Source organism: Triturus cristatus, chromosome 6 (assembly GCF_964204655.1).
Source record: "Triturus cristatus chromosome 6, aTriCri1.1, whole genome shotgun sequence".
Classification (NCBI taxonomy): Eukaryota; Metazoa; Chordata; class Amphibia; order Caudata; family Salamandridae; genus Triturus; species Triturus cristatus.
Window position 1 is genome coordinate 562,076,919 of NC_140589.1, and position 14,716 is coordinate 562,091,634.

The 14,716-nt window shown below is 46.7% G+C and overlaps 1 protein-coding gene across 1 annotated transcript in view; it reads left to right on the plus strand.

The window, feature by feature from the left end:
- The window catches only part of LOC146817397 (dynein axonemal heavy chain 5-like), a 1,608,734-nt gene that overhangs the window by 1,439,773 nt on the left and 154,245 nt on the right, over positions 1 to 14,716 (plus strand). Inside the window, exon 93 of the mRNA XM_085609634.1 lies at positions 8,239 to 8,355. Within this exon, the coding sequence (XP_085465760.1) occupies positions 8,239 to 8,355 (117 nt within the window). The remainder of the gene's footprint in view (positions 1 to 8,238; positions 8,356 to 14,716) is intronic.

Below are 14,716 nucleotides of genomic sequence, written 5' to 3' on the forward strand. Positions count from 1 at the left end.
GGTCCCATCCCGTTCCCCCATGCAGGTGGTTGCCTCGGTGGGGGTCGGGCCGGCGCAGTCCCGGTGCTGCTACGGGGCTCGTGCGGCTCCAGCTCTACTCCAGTCCCCGCTCCGGTCTCCGGTGCGGAGTGAATTGGAGATTCCTTGCCCGGCAACCCCGGATGGCGCCAGTGTCCTGCCTCATACAGCGGACTCTATGGCTCCACGCAGGGGTCGTACCGCGGATTCGTCTTTGGACGCTCCTTCTTCTCCGGAGGCAGGATGCATATTGGTGTCGTCCTCCCCGGAGACTGGTCGCCGTGTGGTGTCCTTTTCACCAGCGTCGAGGGGTGGCTCCCCGCCCTTCCTGAGGCAGGGTGTTCGTCGGAAGAGCAGCAGGTCCCTCATTCTTCGGCTCCTTCTGACTTCCAGGTCTGGCCCTTTCCCACCCCGTTTGGCCTCGGGGACGGCCGCCTTAGTTTGCAGCCATCGCCCACAGAGGAGCTGCTGTCTCCACCGCGGGGCCCTATGGATGCGGGTGGGGTGTTCGCTCAAATGGTGTCCACGGCTGTGGGCATCCTATGCATGGGTGACCCGGTGGCTCACTTTCCGGTGGACCATCTGTTGGAGGTCCTCCACCGGGGCTCTGGTGGGAGGGAAATCTTGCTTCCCTTTGAAGGTTCGCTCCTTTATGCCTTGACAGGGGCTTGGAGGCGTCCTGCTTCTGGGGACCCAGTGCTTCCGCATCTTCTGCATCGGCACCTTCCAACGCCGTGTGACTCGGCGTGCCTGTCCATTCACCCCTTAGCCGCCAGTCCCCTTCTGCGGACTGCTTTTCCCTTCCTGCCGCCCCTGTTGGCTCCGCCGTCCAGAGAGGCCCGCTGGCTGGACACTTGGGGACGCAACATTTTCACCTCGAACGGCGCGGCCCTGCGGGCCCTTAACACCTTGTGTGTGCTGGCTAGGGCATCCTCCTGTTTGTGGGACTCGGCTGACTCTCTGGGGTCTGCAGCGTCACAGGAGTCTGCTCAGGTGGATTTGAGGCACCATGCATTGGTCGGCCAGCAGCTTGTGGCGTTTATTCTCCGCTACGCTCTGGACGTCTCTGAGACGCTGGGACGGGCCATGGCTTCCTCAGTCACTCTCCGTCGCCATGCTTGGATTCGGGACAGCATCTTCCCCGAAAATATTTGGGAGAGGCTCATTGATCTCCCATTTGATGGCAGTCTGTTGTTTCATGCCCCGGCCGACTCCGCCATCCAGAGGCTCTTGGCAGGGCTCCGTCCTCCTCCTGCTCCTCCTCCGTCCCCTCCTCAGTGACTTCAGAGTTAGGGTTGCTTTTGGGCCTTCTTAGGCTGGCGGTTATGGTTGTGGAGTATGTTTTTCTGGCCGTTACGTCCTTCCTTGGGACTTTGGCATTGTTGACTGCTGGTCGGCCCCTTTGTTGTTGTGTGTGAGTTCTGCAGGAGTTGTTGCACAGAATTGGCCCTGAGATTGGGCCTTCTGATTTACTTTGGCTGCTGTCAAGCCTGTAGCGGGGGTGCTTTTTTTCCCCGTGGTTCTTTTGTTTCTTCCTCTGCTGCGGAAGTTCTTCCAAAGAGGGTTCCCATATATTGGGACTTCACGTGCCCTATGTGGGGTTATGGTAGCTGTCATATAGCTTGTGCTCTGCTGGAGGGTTCTGGTCGCCTTCGGGTACCTGTTCTCCATGGTGTTTACGTAGGTTGCTTTTGCTTCCTGAGGTCGTGTGCGCGGCCACTCGTGGTGGTGGCCCGAGCCTCTCCTTCTCTTCCTGCTCCTGTTCTGAGGTCTGGGATGTCCCTGTGTTCTCCCTTGCCATGCGTTGCCTACTAGGTCTTCCTGGGGCCTCGGGCTGTTCTTCTTGCTTCTGGCCTTGACTGCCGGCATTGTTCTGGCTGGCAGGCTGCTCTCCATCTGGAATGGGCTCGCCTTCTTCTCCTTGGTTTCCTTGGGCCCTCTAGGCTTCTTCTTCTTCTGTCTTCCTGTCTTGACATTTGGCGGAAGCTATGTTGCCTTGTGGGGGAGTGGGGTGCTTCGGCCTCTCCGTCCTTGCCCTTGGTACCTCTGCTGTGAGTGTACGAGCCTCTTCAGCCTTCCTTCCCTCCTACGTCCCCTTGGGGTCGGTGGGGTTCTGCTTGTGGGGGTTCCCTTGGCCTGGCAGGGGCAAGGTTCTACCTGGTCCACGGATTTGGTCCCCTGTGGGGCCCACTGTTCTGCTTTGGCTGGTGGGGACCTTTCGCAGACTCTCCTTCCCAGGGGGTATTGCTAGGGTATCTATTCTACGTGAAGGAATCTGCGGCTAGTAGTCTCTATCAGATGTACGAGTTACTTACCTTCAGTAACGATGTATCTGGTAGAGACGATTCTAGCCACAGATTCCTTCACGGCCCGTCCTTCCTCCCCTGTTCTGCGAGGACCCTTGGGTTGGTCTTCGGTACTCGCCTCCCGGTGGGGGGCTGTGTCTCCTGTGAGTGCCTTCCTTGTTCTTGACGGGTGGCTCCATCTGGGGGCGGTTCATTCCTCCCTTGGTTCTTTGGAAGATGGGGTTTCAGTGCACTGGTGCCCTGCTGCTCTGGCTACTCCAGGTTTGGGGGGGGATTGCTTCTATCCTTGTCCTCTCTCCCCTCCCTTCCTTCCATTGCTGTCCTCTGGTTTGAGGGTCCTCTGGCCATGTCTTGGCCTTGTCCTTGTGGGTGGTTGCCCTCTAGGTTGGGGTGGCTTGGTGGTTTGTTGTCCCTGTCTCTTGAGACTGGTCCCCTTCCTTGTTCAGGATGAGGGGGGTGGGCTTCCTACGTGTTTCATGACTTTTATGCCTGTTCTTACCTTCGGGACACAGGGATGGGAGGTTGTCTATGTGCGGGCAGGGTGGCTGCGCAGGTTTCTGCTTGTTCTTTCTTCTTTCCCTGCCCTTGAGATCTGCAGTGTTGGCACTACCCTGGTGGTGTTGTTAGTCACCGTTTCTTTCCAATTTTTCTGCTCTTCGCACACTGTTCCCATGCTCCCACAGTTTTTTATTTGGTGGTTCCGCGTTGTGGTGTGGAAAAGTTCTCCAAAGAAAACTGACGTGGGCGCGCCTGGGCGGGTCTTATGTGACCTCACTGCCGTCATGTACGCGGACGACGCCTGGGCAGAGTCTTGTGATGTCCCCCGCCCCCGGCACGCAGAGATGCTGTGGCAAAAAGTTTCCGGATCCAGTCTCACGCCTGGGGATAATTCTGCGTGAAGGGATCTGCGTCTAGAATCGTCTCTGCCAGATACATCATTACCAAAGGTAAGTAACTCGTACTTCGATGCGTGCAGCAAAGGCTGTCTTCTTTGTTGCCCTCAGCAGGCGGTGGTAGAGGTTGAGGGAAGTCTTGAAGGCTGCGCTGTCGGAGGTGTCCTTGCTGGAGTGCCAGCTCCTCTCCAACTGTTTGCTGTCCTGTTTTGCTGCTCTGAGTTCTTGGGTGTACCAGCTGGGCTTTTCGGTGGATTTTCTCTGGATGCTGCTCTTGACCACCTCTGGTAGGGGCATTGGTCATCTTGGGGTTGGCAGTGCTGGGGCTGGAGATGCTGAAGTGGACAACGGATTGATCGGTCCATGTGCGCTCTCTGTGACATGGTTGTGTCTAGTGTGTGTGTAAGGTCAAGATCTGGGTCAATCCGAGGCTACTCATACTTTCGAGGAGGTGTGGGGTGTTTTTGTCATTGGGGTCGTCGATGTGGAAATTTTGGTCGCCGAGGAAGATGTAGTCCTTGGAGGCTAGGGGCGCAATAAAGCCGGCAATGGTGTTGCAGAAACTGGAGCGTGGGCCTGGGGGTCTGCATGCCAGGGTGCCTCTGATGGTTGTCTTGTTGTCCATGTGGAGCTTGAAGTTGAGATGTTCCAGGGGGTGGTGGTGTTGTCGGTGGTGATGGTACACTGTATGGTCACTTTGTTGATGATGGCTGTTCCTCCTCCCAGATTGTTGGTGCAGTCCTGGTGAGTGATTTTATATCAGTTGGGGATCGCTGTGGCAATGTCTGAGGTGGATGTGGGGTAGAGCCAGGTCTCAGTGAAGAAGGTGATGTCGGGTGCGAGGGTTGTAATGAGGTCCCATTATTCAGTGGAATGCTTGCATAGTGAGCATGTGTTGAGAAGGGCTCATGCGAGTTGGTGTTTTTATTCAGATGGTGTCTGTGGTGTGCTTGGAATGGGGCTGGTCGGTGGGCTGGTGTGTGTGCAGTGGCAGTGGTTGCAGGTAAAAGGTCCTACTGTGGAGCATGTGTCAACGTTGTGGCAATGTTTGTTGCAGCATTTTGGGTCGATGGTGTAGAGCTCAGCAATGGTGTATCTTGGGGGGGCTGGAGGGCAGGGGGTCATGGTGCTAAGCACGGTCCAGGTGTGGACAGATGCAGACGGGCTTGATTTTGGCACACCTTTGGCATGCCAGCGGCCTGTCTGCTGCACACGACCGTGCAGCAGCCTGCATTAAGTAGGTCCTGGGTTGGGCGCTAATTCTTTTGGCGGGTAGAACGATGAGTGGTAAAACCAATTCGGAAAAAACCCCTGCGGAAAATCCTGGGCAGCGGTTTCACTGGATCAGTCTGGAACAAGCTGGAACTGGAGGCCACTAGTGGCAAACTAGGTGTTCAGGTGCCTACTACGAAGTACCGAGCAGTTTTATGTTGGGGGGAAACCTTTTCATAATTTAAGATGCCTTTTCAGAGTTAATGGATTGGTGCAGTAGTTCGAGCACTATATGGCATTTTTAGATATTGAAAAAGGCTTTCAACACTCTTAGTTGGGCTTATTTGTTTGAGGTCCTGGAAAAAAATTGCTATGGGTCCTGGGTATTTACAATGGATATGCCCATTGTACTTGTGGCTGGTGGCACGAGTTTGAACAGAAAGAGTGATATCAGAGCCAATGAAGATTGGACAGGGTACTCGGCAAGGGCGCCCATTGTCGCCTATTATTTCAGCATTGCTGTTGGAGCCACTTTCTTGCTTAATGGGGTGCAGGGGCCCAAAATGGGGGGTCGTGAATAATGAGACCTGACACATAACATCACTTTATGCTGATGACACACTTATTTATCTCCTGGAGGGCCGTAGGTTGCTACCAGTGGTAATGAAACTATTGGATGGGTTTGGATCAATATCCTTACTATGCATGAACTGGGGTAAATTCTGCCTTTTTCCCCTTAAGAGGTTACTGGATAAGCAGTGTAGGTGGCTACCTGAAATTAGGCTAATTTGGGCATGTGGGACGATAAAATATTTGATTGTCAACATTTATCATGACCATGCAGATCTTATTGACGGTAATTTGGAAAAGGCGGTGACTGCTATTCACCATTAAATGGTATTTTGGAACACACTCCCATTATCGCCTGTGGAAGAGTGGCAGTTTCAAAAATGGTGGTACTGCCTTGCTTGCTTTACTACTAGGCTGCAACACCAGTAATACTTTGAAGGACACATTTTCAGGGGGTGCTGAGTGTACTTACCTCGTTCATATGGGGTAAAGGGCGACAGAGGATAGCCATCAGCAAATTATATGCACTGATCACAGTAGGTAGTTTGGGAGTTCCCAATTACTAATTATATTATGCTGCAGTGCAGGTGCTGTAAGCCAATGCAGTGCTTAACCACTTGAATGTAACAGGAATTAAAAGACAATGGCATTTTGGAATGGTTGTCTTGTGGAACAGCATATGGTTGAGTGACGAACATTCTTATGAAGGTGGCGGCCTGGTGCTGGAAGACTTGTATGTGGGATTGGTACTAGATGCCACCATTTGTGCCTCATTTCCCGCTGTGGATGTTCCCAGAGTTTGCAGATCTAAGAGCATCATATAATTCCGGAATCTGGATAGAGGATAGGATATTGACAATGGATGACATTATAGAGCATATTGACTTGAGATCCTTTGATAATTTAGTGGAGATATACGGTCTTAGGCTGCACGAATTTCTGCTACACGGGGCATGTGTTAGAGTTCGGTCCCAGGTATGGGGCGGTGCCCATGTCCAAAATAAACCGAACATTTCTCTGGTGTTGTAGGTACTCCTGACACACAGTGGTACAACAAAAAGACCATAACATGTTTCTGCTCTGCATTTTTGCATCACCACTGAGGAGACTTAGGGGAATTCAGAGGCTGGCAAAAGGACCATACAACCCGGACATTGGCAGATGATGAGTGAGGGAAATGTCTCTTAAAAGTTAAGACGATATCACGTAGTTCAAGGTTTAAATACACCCAGCTTAATTATCTCCATCATACATACCTAGCGCTGACGAATATTGGTAAACACACATTGCTGCTGAGGTGGAAGGTGTATGATAAACAGCAGTGGCCAATTGTGAATTATGAGCATGTTGTGGAGTGCATGGCTACGTAGAAGAGGATGTAAGGAATGCATAGGGCCAAATAATACTGTTTTCAAAGACATTTTCTAAAACGTCGCACATTTTACAAGTAGGTCTGAAGGGTCTCCTTTGGATTATCACAGTACTCGTCCTCCACAGAAGTACAACACATCGTCCGTGGAGATGTAACTTCCCTAATAAATTTTAGAATATGCATCGGTTTTACAGACAGCTCAATATTCTGGCATACAATTGAAACGACCTCCTACTGTCATCTTCCGAGATGTGTCTCACACCTTTCTCGACTTCTACATTCCACTTCATCATTTTTTTCCATTGTGCACCTTTCCAGTTGATTCGCAGTCAGGTGATAAGAGGGAAAATCAACTTGGGCTACAAGTAAAGTCATTCATGAGGATGGGACGTAGAGTAAGAACATGCCCAGGAGGACTAAGCTAAGCACCGAGAAGAGAGTTTGAATGAAGGTAATGCACAGGGCGGCATGTTAGTAAAGACGTCCACTGTCCTCTACCTCATACTAGTTTGTGTGCAAGGATGAAAACTGGGCATTTAAGGATTTTCCAGTTTGCACCCATTATGGAATGCGCTCAGATTGCAATCATTCATAAGTTTCGCTTGAGCAGTTTTATCCACGTCCTGCCAGGGACATCTTAAGGATTTTGGGGGCCCCGGACCCAACCTATTTGGGCTCCCTTGTTCAGAACCGCTTGAATTTATGATCCAATTTCAGCTTTTTCATGCCCTCTTTGGCCAGGTGACCTACACTGCACATGCATACTAGTCCAAACTCTAGATGTGTTTCTACCTATTAGTCAGGGATTGTTATGTGTGTTTCCAATATTGTAATATAGCAACAGCTCACTAATATTATGGCAAATAATGTCTGTGACCGACTGCAATTTCTCATACGAAAGGTCAAATTTTGATGCAAAAGGAACTTTTTTATGGATGTTGCATGGTGTTGAAAAACAAACATTTCTTCTGTAACATGCCTGCAATAGACTCCCACACATCCTTCATATTACAGGTAAATTAAAGGCAAATTGTATTTAAAACAATCTATGTTTAAGAATCATTCAAGGTCATCAGGGTAGAACTGTGTGGAGAACAGAGCTGGCTCTATCAGGGGCCCCCTAAAAGGATAGGGGCCTGAGCCAGGGCCCACTTTCCCATGCCTTAAAACGTTTCTGGTCCTGCCGGGAGAAGGCTGGGCGTACAGATCTGTCCAGTAGCGGCAATAACTTGTGAAACTAGTCACAAGAAGCGTTTTTGCACTTTATTCTCCATTATGCACTGCAAAACTAATAATCAAACGCAAAAATTGACCTGATACAGCCTGCCAACTATATATGTACCAGGGTGTTTTACACCCCCTAATACCAGTCAGCCTAGAATGTGGCCCTCAGAAGGTTATAGCTAAACCTGTTGAACGAGGACTGCAGTATTTTCTAAAGTGAAAAAGATGTTTTTTCTGGTTACGTCAAGGCATGGTCATGTTGCTAAACGGTGAAGTTGCTGCTATTAAGATTGGGTTCCCGGTCTTGTTCTGCTACGTTTGCTGGAGATCTGTCTGAAATTGTATGTTATGAGCACTAAAGCAGTTGATAATTGCATGGGCGTAGCATTAAAGTGCTTAGCAACCAAAGTGTGTAGTGATAGAGTGAATAGAATGAATAGAACAGCAGACATGCAGGGGATCTGTGAATATTCAGAACTGGAGCATCACTAGAGGGAATGCAATGTTTTTGTTATTTTAACTTGTGATGCAGCCAAGTTCCTTGTGTGCAGTTGCCTGCCTGGAAACCTTCTTACAAACCGGTAGCAAGATGCAACCGGTGGCCCTTGTTTTTTATTTTAATGATATCCTCTTCTACCTTTAGATTCTAGCTATGTACTACAGCTGGTTTGGGGATCTCTTTGACCGGATGTACAGGGACGGAAAAGACTTGACCTGGAAGACATTCTGTGAGAGTGAACAGCCTGAAAATCCTGCCAAGGTAAGCCCATTGTGTTCTGCACAACAACCTCTGTACGCACTTCAAGCAGCGTGTTATGTGACGTGTCAGTAAAAGCAAGTTACAGCACCCATGAAACTTTGTGTGGGTCCTGATGTCCGGAGCACATAGAAAAATTAGAAACCCCCCTATCCCCTCTAGTAGGGGCCTGGCTGATAGGCATCAATTGGGGATACACTGCACCACCAGACCACAGGTTTTCCAGTATCTTCAGGCTTAGAATAATCTGGTCCGCAAACTCCAGATCCTCTGGACCCAGAGACACCAGGCCTGGACTCGAAGAACTATGCCAGCTTTGGGTATCTGCTGTGCCCAGCCTCCACCCACATACTGCTGCATGAGGGGAGTCGAAAATGCTCCCCATGGTGAAACGAATCCCACTCTGCCTACTGGCATCCCCACCACCTGCACCACAGCTGAGAAGACACCCCCCACCCACAATTACAACCTGCAGGTGGTAAATGTGTGCAGATTTGGGCCCGGTATTTCCCTTGGAAGAGGGGAAAGGCACCCAGAATTGGAGACCTGGTGTTTGTTGGTTGCCATTCTGGGGGGAAAACTTGTAATCTCTCTATATAGGTTATGGGGTACTAGCCGTAATCAGATGCTGCATCCCTCCAGCTGCCACAAACCTATATCTGGGGACCTCATATTGGGAGCCATAGTGTTGGACCCTCTAGAACTCCGAGTTCTGCTTTTGTGCATTTAAGATAATTTGGCATACCGTGTCTAATAATGAGCAATAATACTCAGTTTTTGATGTGGAAAAAAACATTGTTAAAAGTGTATTAAAACATGTGTGGACAAGCAATACGAGCATCCAGCCAGCTGACCCTAATCTTGAGAAAGACAAACCATCTGGCTTACTTTTAATTATTTGAATTCATTGTTTCACGAGTTTTCCTGTCTCACAACACCATTTAAAATCATTAATCCTTTACAAGATGTTGCACCACCAGGCCATCTTTATATTTTTTTAGGATTCCAATCTTCCCCGAAAGGATTACGGTTAAACTCTCATATTCATCTGAAGACCCCACCTTTGTAGTTCCCACTAATCTGAATAATAACCCGTTAGCAAAACAAAAGCTCGTGAAAACCCACCATTTCAGGTAAAGCATAATATACTAATTTGAAAACAATTTTACAGTTTGGACAACATACATTTGGTGTCGACAGGAAAAGGGCAGTGTATTACAGTTTAACTACCAATCTGATTGCATTGCATTCGCAGGCTCCTGGTACACAAAACAGTCATTGCTAACCATCACAGGTTGCTGTGACAAATGCTTTTTGGTGGTTTGTACTATTTAAAAGCGGTTTATCTCAAACATCATAGAATAGTAAAGTTCAAAACATGCTTTTAACAAATCTTGAAAAACAAGGCGAGTCCCACCAAAAACATTCAAATTAGATAAAGACTAAGGGCCCTATTAAGTGTTTGGCTGTAAGGGAACAAATGCGGCAGAGTACCTTGTCCATCAAACCCTCAGTCCACCTGCCTCATTTACAAATGCGGTAATGAAAAAAGTGGTCCGTGTCTGCTTTGAAGCAAAAATGAATTTACAATTTTTCTTATGTGTGTAGCTTCTTTAGTCAAACACTGGTTATGAATACCAAATTGAACACAACAACATACCTTGCTATCCAAGATAGCATAGTTCAAAGCATACAGTCAGTGTTAGCCAAAGAACACTAGGATTTGTTTAGATTCAGTATATTTAATATCATATACTTAAAATATATCAGAGTTAATTTGATACAAAGGTTGCTCAAGGAAAAAAAAGGGGGGGAGAAGATTGGGTGTGCTGGTGAAAGGGTAGAAAGGTGAATAGTCACAGATATTTAGATTTGCACATTTGATGTTTTGGCGAAGGACTGGTAAGGATACCAGTACAACAGGCCTGGCCTAAACAGATTATTTATAACATTTTTTATATATTTTATAAAATGCATATATGCAACATTAAGTGAAGGGGATGGGATGAGGTCCAGGCCCTATGTGGGTGGGTGTGTCGACGTTTCGACTCGGCTTGCGCTTAGAGGGTGGGTTGTACCTCCGCTGCGAGTCTTCCTCAGGATGAAGGGGGACAGGGTGCAACCTAATACTGGTGCCACAAGGGCATCCCAGGTATTGCACTGGAGCTTCAGAAGTAACTCAGTCAGGGTCTTCCAAATGCGGTAAGCTGAAAATCCACTCCTGAGGCCCGCCTTGTGAAGTCCTCAGCGGTATTCTTTGGCTAACACTGACTGTATGCTTTGAACTATGCTATCTTGGATAGCAAGGTATGTTGTTGAGTTCAATTTGGTATTCATTACCAGTGTTTGACTTATGAAGCTACACACATAAGAAAAATTGTAAATTAATTTTTGCTTCAAAGCAGTCACAGCCCACCTTTTTCATTACCGCATTGTACCCAGGTCCGTTGGCGATTATTGGGTTACCCCATTATTTTGTAATGGTCATTTACAGATGGGCCGACCTTAAATATTCTCTCAATACAGCCCCTGGTGACTCTGCCAACTGAATACTTCCTCTGATGACCTGACAGGGTAGAGGCCGTTGGAGGAATGCCACACATCTTCTTCCCTATTTAGGGTTGATGGTGTATGGCCTTTTTTTCCTGTCCGTCACCGCCAAGGAAAAACTGGTGGTGAGGAAGAGAAAATAAATGACCCCCACAACCTGGGAGAATGCTCCCAGGATGTGGGGGGCGTCATTCGTTTTTTTTGTTTTTCAAAAACAAACTCCAACTTTGAGTGTTTTTTTTTTAAAAAAACAAAAAAGTTTTGAACAGTTTGATGGCCAGCCTTCATGGCTGATGGTACAGTCTGTCAAACGTTTCCTACATTGGGATGAACTGCCATGATGGAAGTTTCTGTCAGTGTAGAAATATGTCCTTCGGGCTGGTGGACAGCTATAAATTTGGTGGGGTGAGGTCCTTTGGGATGGCAGAGATAATTTCCTCTGCTATCCTGACATAGTAAACTCCATCTATCAAACTCTAAATGTAGATTTTCATCAGCTTCGATGGACAGAAAATCTGGATTTTATTAAAGACACGGAGGCTAATATTATGCAATCCTCTGTATTGCGCCACCCACAGCAGCATTTCCAAGAGCATGGAACACAACAAAGTTTTTTAGAACATAGCAAAGAACCACAACCTCCATGACTCTTCCTTCTTTTTGTGCGCTGCATTAAATGAAACATAAGTCCTTATTAAATCCACATTAACAACCAGGAAAACATATATTCCGGATATGAACAGAATCCATCTTCTTCTTCATTGTTGACCACGTGCTGAAAAAGAACAAATAACCATTACCAACAAGGGTAGGGAGAGGAGGGATAATATTAGCCTCCGTGTCTTTAATAAAGTCCAGATTTTCTGTCCATCGAAGCTGATGAAAATCTACATTTTATGGCAAGACCGGAGGCTAAGATTATGCAAGTTCAAAGCCTCTCTAATAAAAAAGCACTTGCATGCATCACAGGCTTAAAATTGAATTTCCTGAAAACAGAGTCATTAGACCAATCAGCACTTCTTAAAATATCATGTAACGCACCCCCTAGTATAAACGCTTTAGAAGCCGAAGCACTCCTTACTGAACGTGCACCAAATCTATTCACATCAACACCAACATTTTTCATTACCTCTTTCACCCATCTCGCCAAAGTTGGATTAGAAACAGCTTTGTGCGGTTTCCTATATGAAATTAACAGTTGTTTTTCATTTGCAGGACGAACAAAAGATGTCCTCCTCTCGTACTCTTTTAAACAACGTACAACACACAAACGTTCATGCCCATCAAAATAAGGATAGAAAATGCTATCAGAACTAGTCTTAGTTCTTCTGCACAGATAAAAACAAACACCTTCTGGATTAAAAATCCTTGTTCCTACATCTAAAGCCCTTACATCGGAAACTCTTCTAAAAGAGATCAAACACAATAACATTGTCAGTTTTCCACTTAATACTCTTAAATCTAAGCTACTATTGCACCCCAAATTCTCCAAATATTCTAGTACTTTAGAAACATCCCATGTAGAGGAATACTTACCCACCGGGGGCTTAGAAACTCTTACACTCCTCATCAATCTTTTCACCAAAAGATTCTGACCTACAGAGACCCCATCAATCAAATTGTGCCCAGCAGCGATAGCTGATCTATGCATATTGATAGTTCTGTACGCTAAACCTGAGGCAAACAAAGATGCCAAATAATTTACCACAAAAACTACATCCACTGAAATTGGATAGAAATCCCTCTCCAAACACCAGCGTAACCATTTCTCCCAAGCCAATCTATACATCTTTCTTGTATCTGGAGCCCAGGATTCTCTAATAAGCTGAGAAGCCTCATACGAAAGTCCTGGCACTTCCCAGACTCTCCTGAAATTCTCCAAGCCATTAGTCTCAACTGACCTGAAAGTACCAACTCGTGATACTCTCCCTGCGCTCCTTTCAAAATTTCTGGGAATGTCGGAAATAGGATTGGGCAATCTATCGACATTTCTAAAAGGATGGGATACCAAACCTGAGATTTCCAAAGGGGAGTTATCAACACTGCCGTCTCCATCCATTTGCGCACCAACAAAGTTACTCTGGTTATCAAAACAAAATGTGGAAAAGCATAAAGTCGAAGGACCCTCCAGTCCTGTCTGAAAGCGTCTATCCCAGCTGAGTCCGGATCCGGACGCCAACTGAAAAACTTCTCCAGTTGAGTGTTCTACCTGTTCGCAAACAGATCCATGTAACAAGGGTCCCACAACTCCATTATCCTCGAAAAAACCGACCTGTGTAGAATCCAATTGCTGGAATCCGTTTGATTCCTCGAATACCAATCCGCCTGCACATTCTTCTGACCTGATATATATTCCGCTTGAACCAATATGCTCTGATTCAAGCAATATTCCCAAAACACTCTCGCAAGATCCGCTAGATCCATTGACTTCGGACCCCCTAACTTGTTCACATATCTTACCGCTGAGACATTGTCCATTCTCAGCAATACTGAGCACTTTGCCTTGTCTTTTGTAAAACTCTTCATAGCAAAAGACCCTGCCAACAGTTCCAGGCAATTTATGTGCAACTTCTTTTCCTCTACAGTCCACATACCTCCTGTCGAAGTTGCACCACAACAAGCTCCCCAACCATACAAACTCGCATTTGACTCTATAATTAATTCCGGATTCGATCCGAAAATTGCTTTCCCATTCCAAGCCTCCATATTCTTTAGCCACCCAATGAGTTCTGATCTTGCCTCGCCAGAAAGAGTAATCTCCTGAGAATATTTCATTCCACGCCTTAAGTGACTGCTCTTCAATCTTTGAAGCGCACGATAATTCAATTGTCCTGGATAAATAGCTTGAATAGTTGATGACAGCAGACCTATAATCCTTGCTAACATTCTCAAAGAGATAACATCTAATGACAAAACCCTTCAAATTTCTTTTCGTCTCTTCTTTATCTTGTCCATAGGTAATCTCAACTGGCCCTGAATAGTGTCTATCAAGAACCCTAGAAACTGTGTTTCCTGACTCAGGGACAGGCAAGACTTGTTCACAGCAAACCCCAAACTCTCCAAAAGATCTATAGCTAGTTTCGTATGATCCTCCACTCTCCGCTTCTCCTGGTCCATAATCAGGATGTCGTCTAAATAAATAATCACCCTATCCCCCTCTCTCTCAGAAAGGCAATGACTGGATGCAACATTTTTGTGAAACACCATGGGAACGATGAGAGCCCGAAGGAAAGACAAACAAACTACCATAACTTTCCTCCCCATCTGAACCTGAGAAATCTCTGGTGATCTGACCAAATTGGGATCGTAAGATATGCATCCTTTAGATCTAGTCGAGTCATCCAATTCCCTGTCTGAAGGACATCTCTCAACATATGCATACCTTCCATCTTGAAATGATGGTATTCTACCCAATTGTTCAGATTCTTTAAGTTTATCACGGGTCTCATACCTTTCCCTTTCTTTTCTACTAAGAAAATATTGCTTACAAAACCCGCACACATTTCCAATTCCTCCACAATTGTTCCTTTCATTAACAACTCTCTTACTTCTTTCTCTACCATCTCTGACAGTGTTGAATCGAATCTTATCATAGGGGGTTAATGATCTTGACTTGGTTCTTCTATGAAATCTATACGATAGCCCAAAACCGTCTGCAGAACCCAAGGGTCTCTTGTTAACAAAAGCCAATTCTCGTAAAATTGGGCAAGTCTGCCGCCCAACTTTACATGGGTAACAAAACGGTCTGGTCTTACCTGATCTTCTTGATCTTCTGTTCTCTCTTGAATTCCCTCTTTCTCTTTGAGGGTAGAAA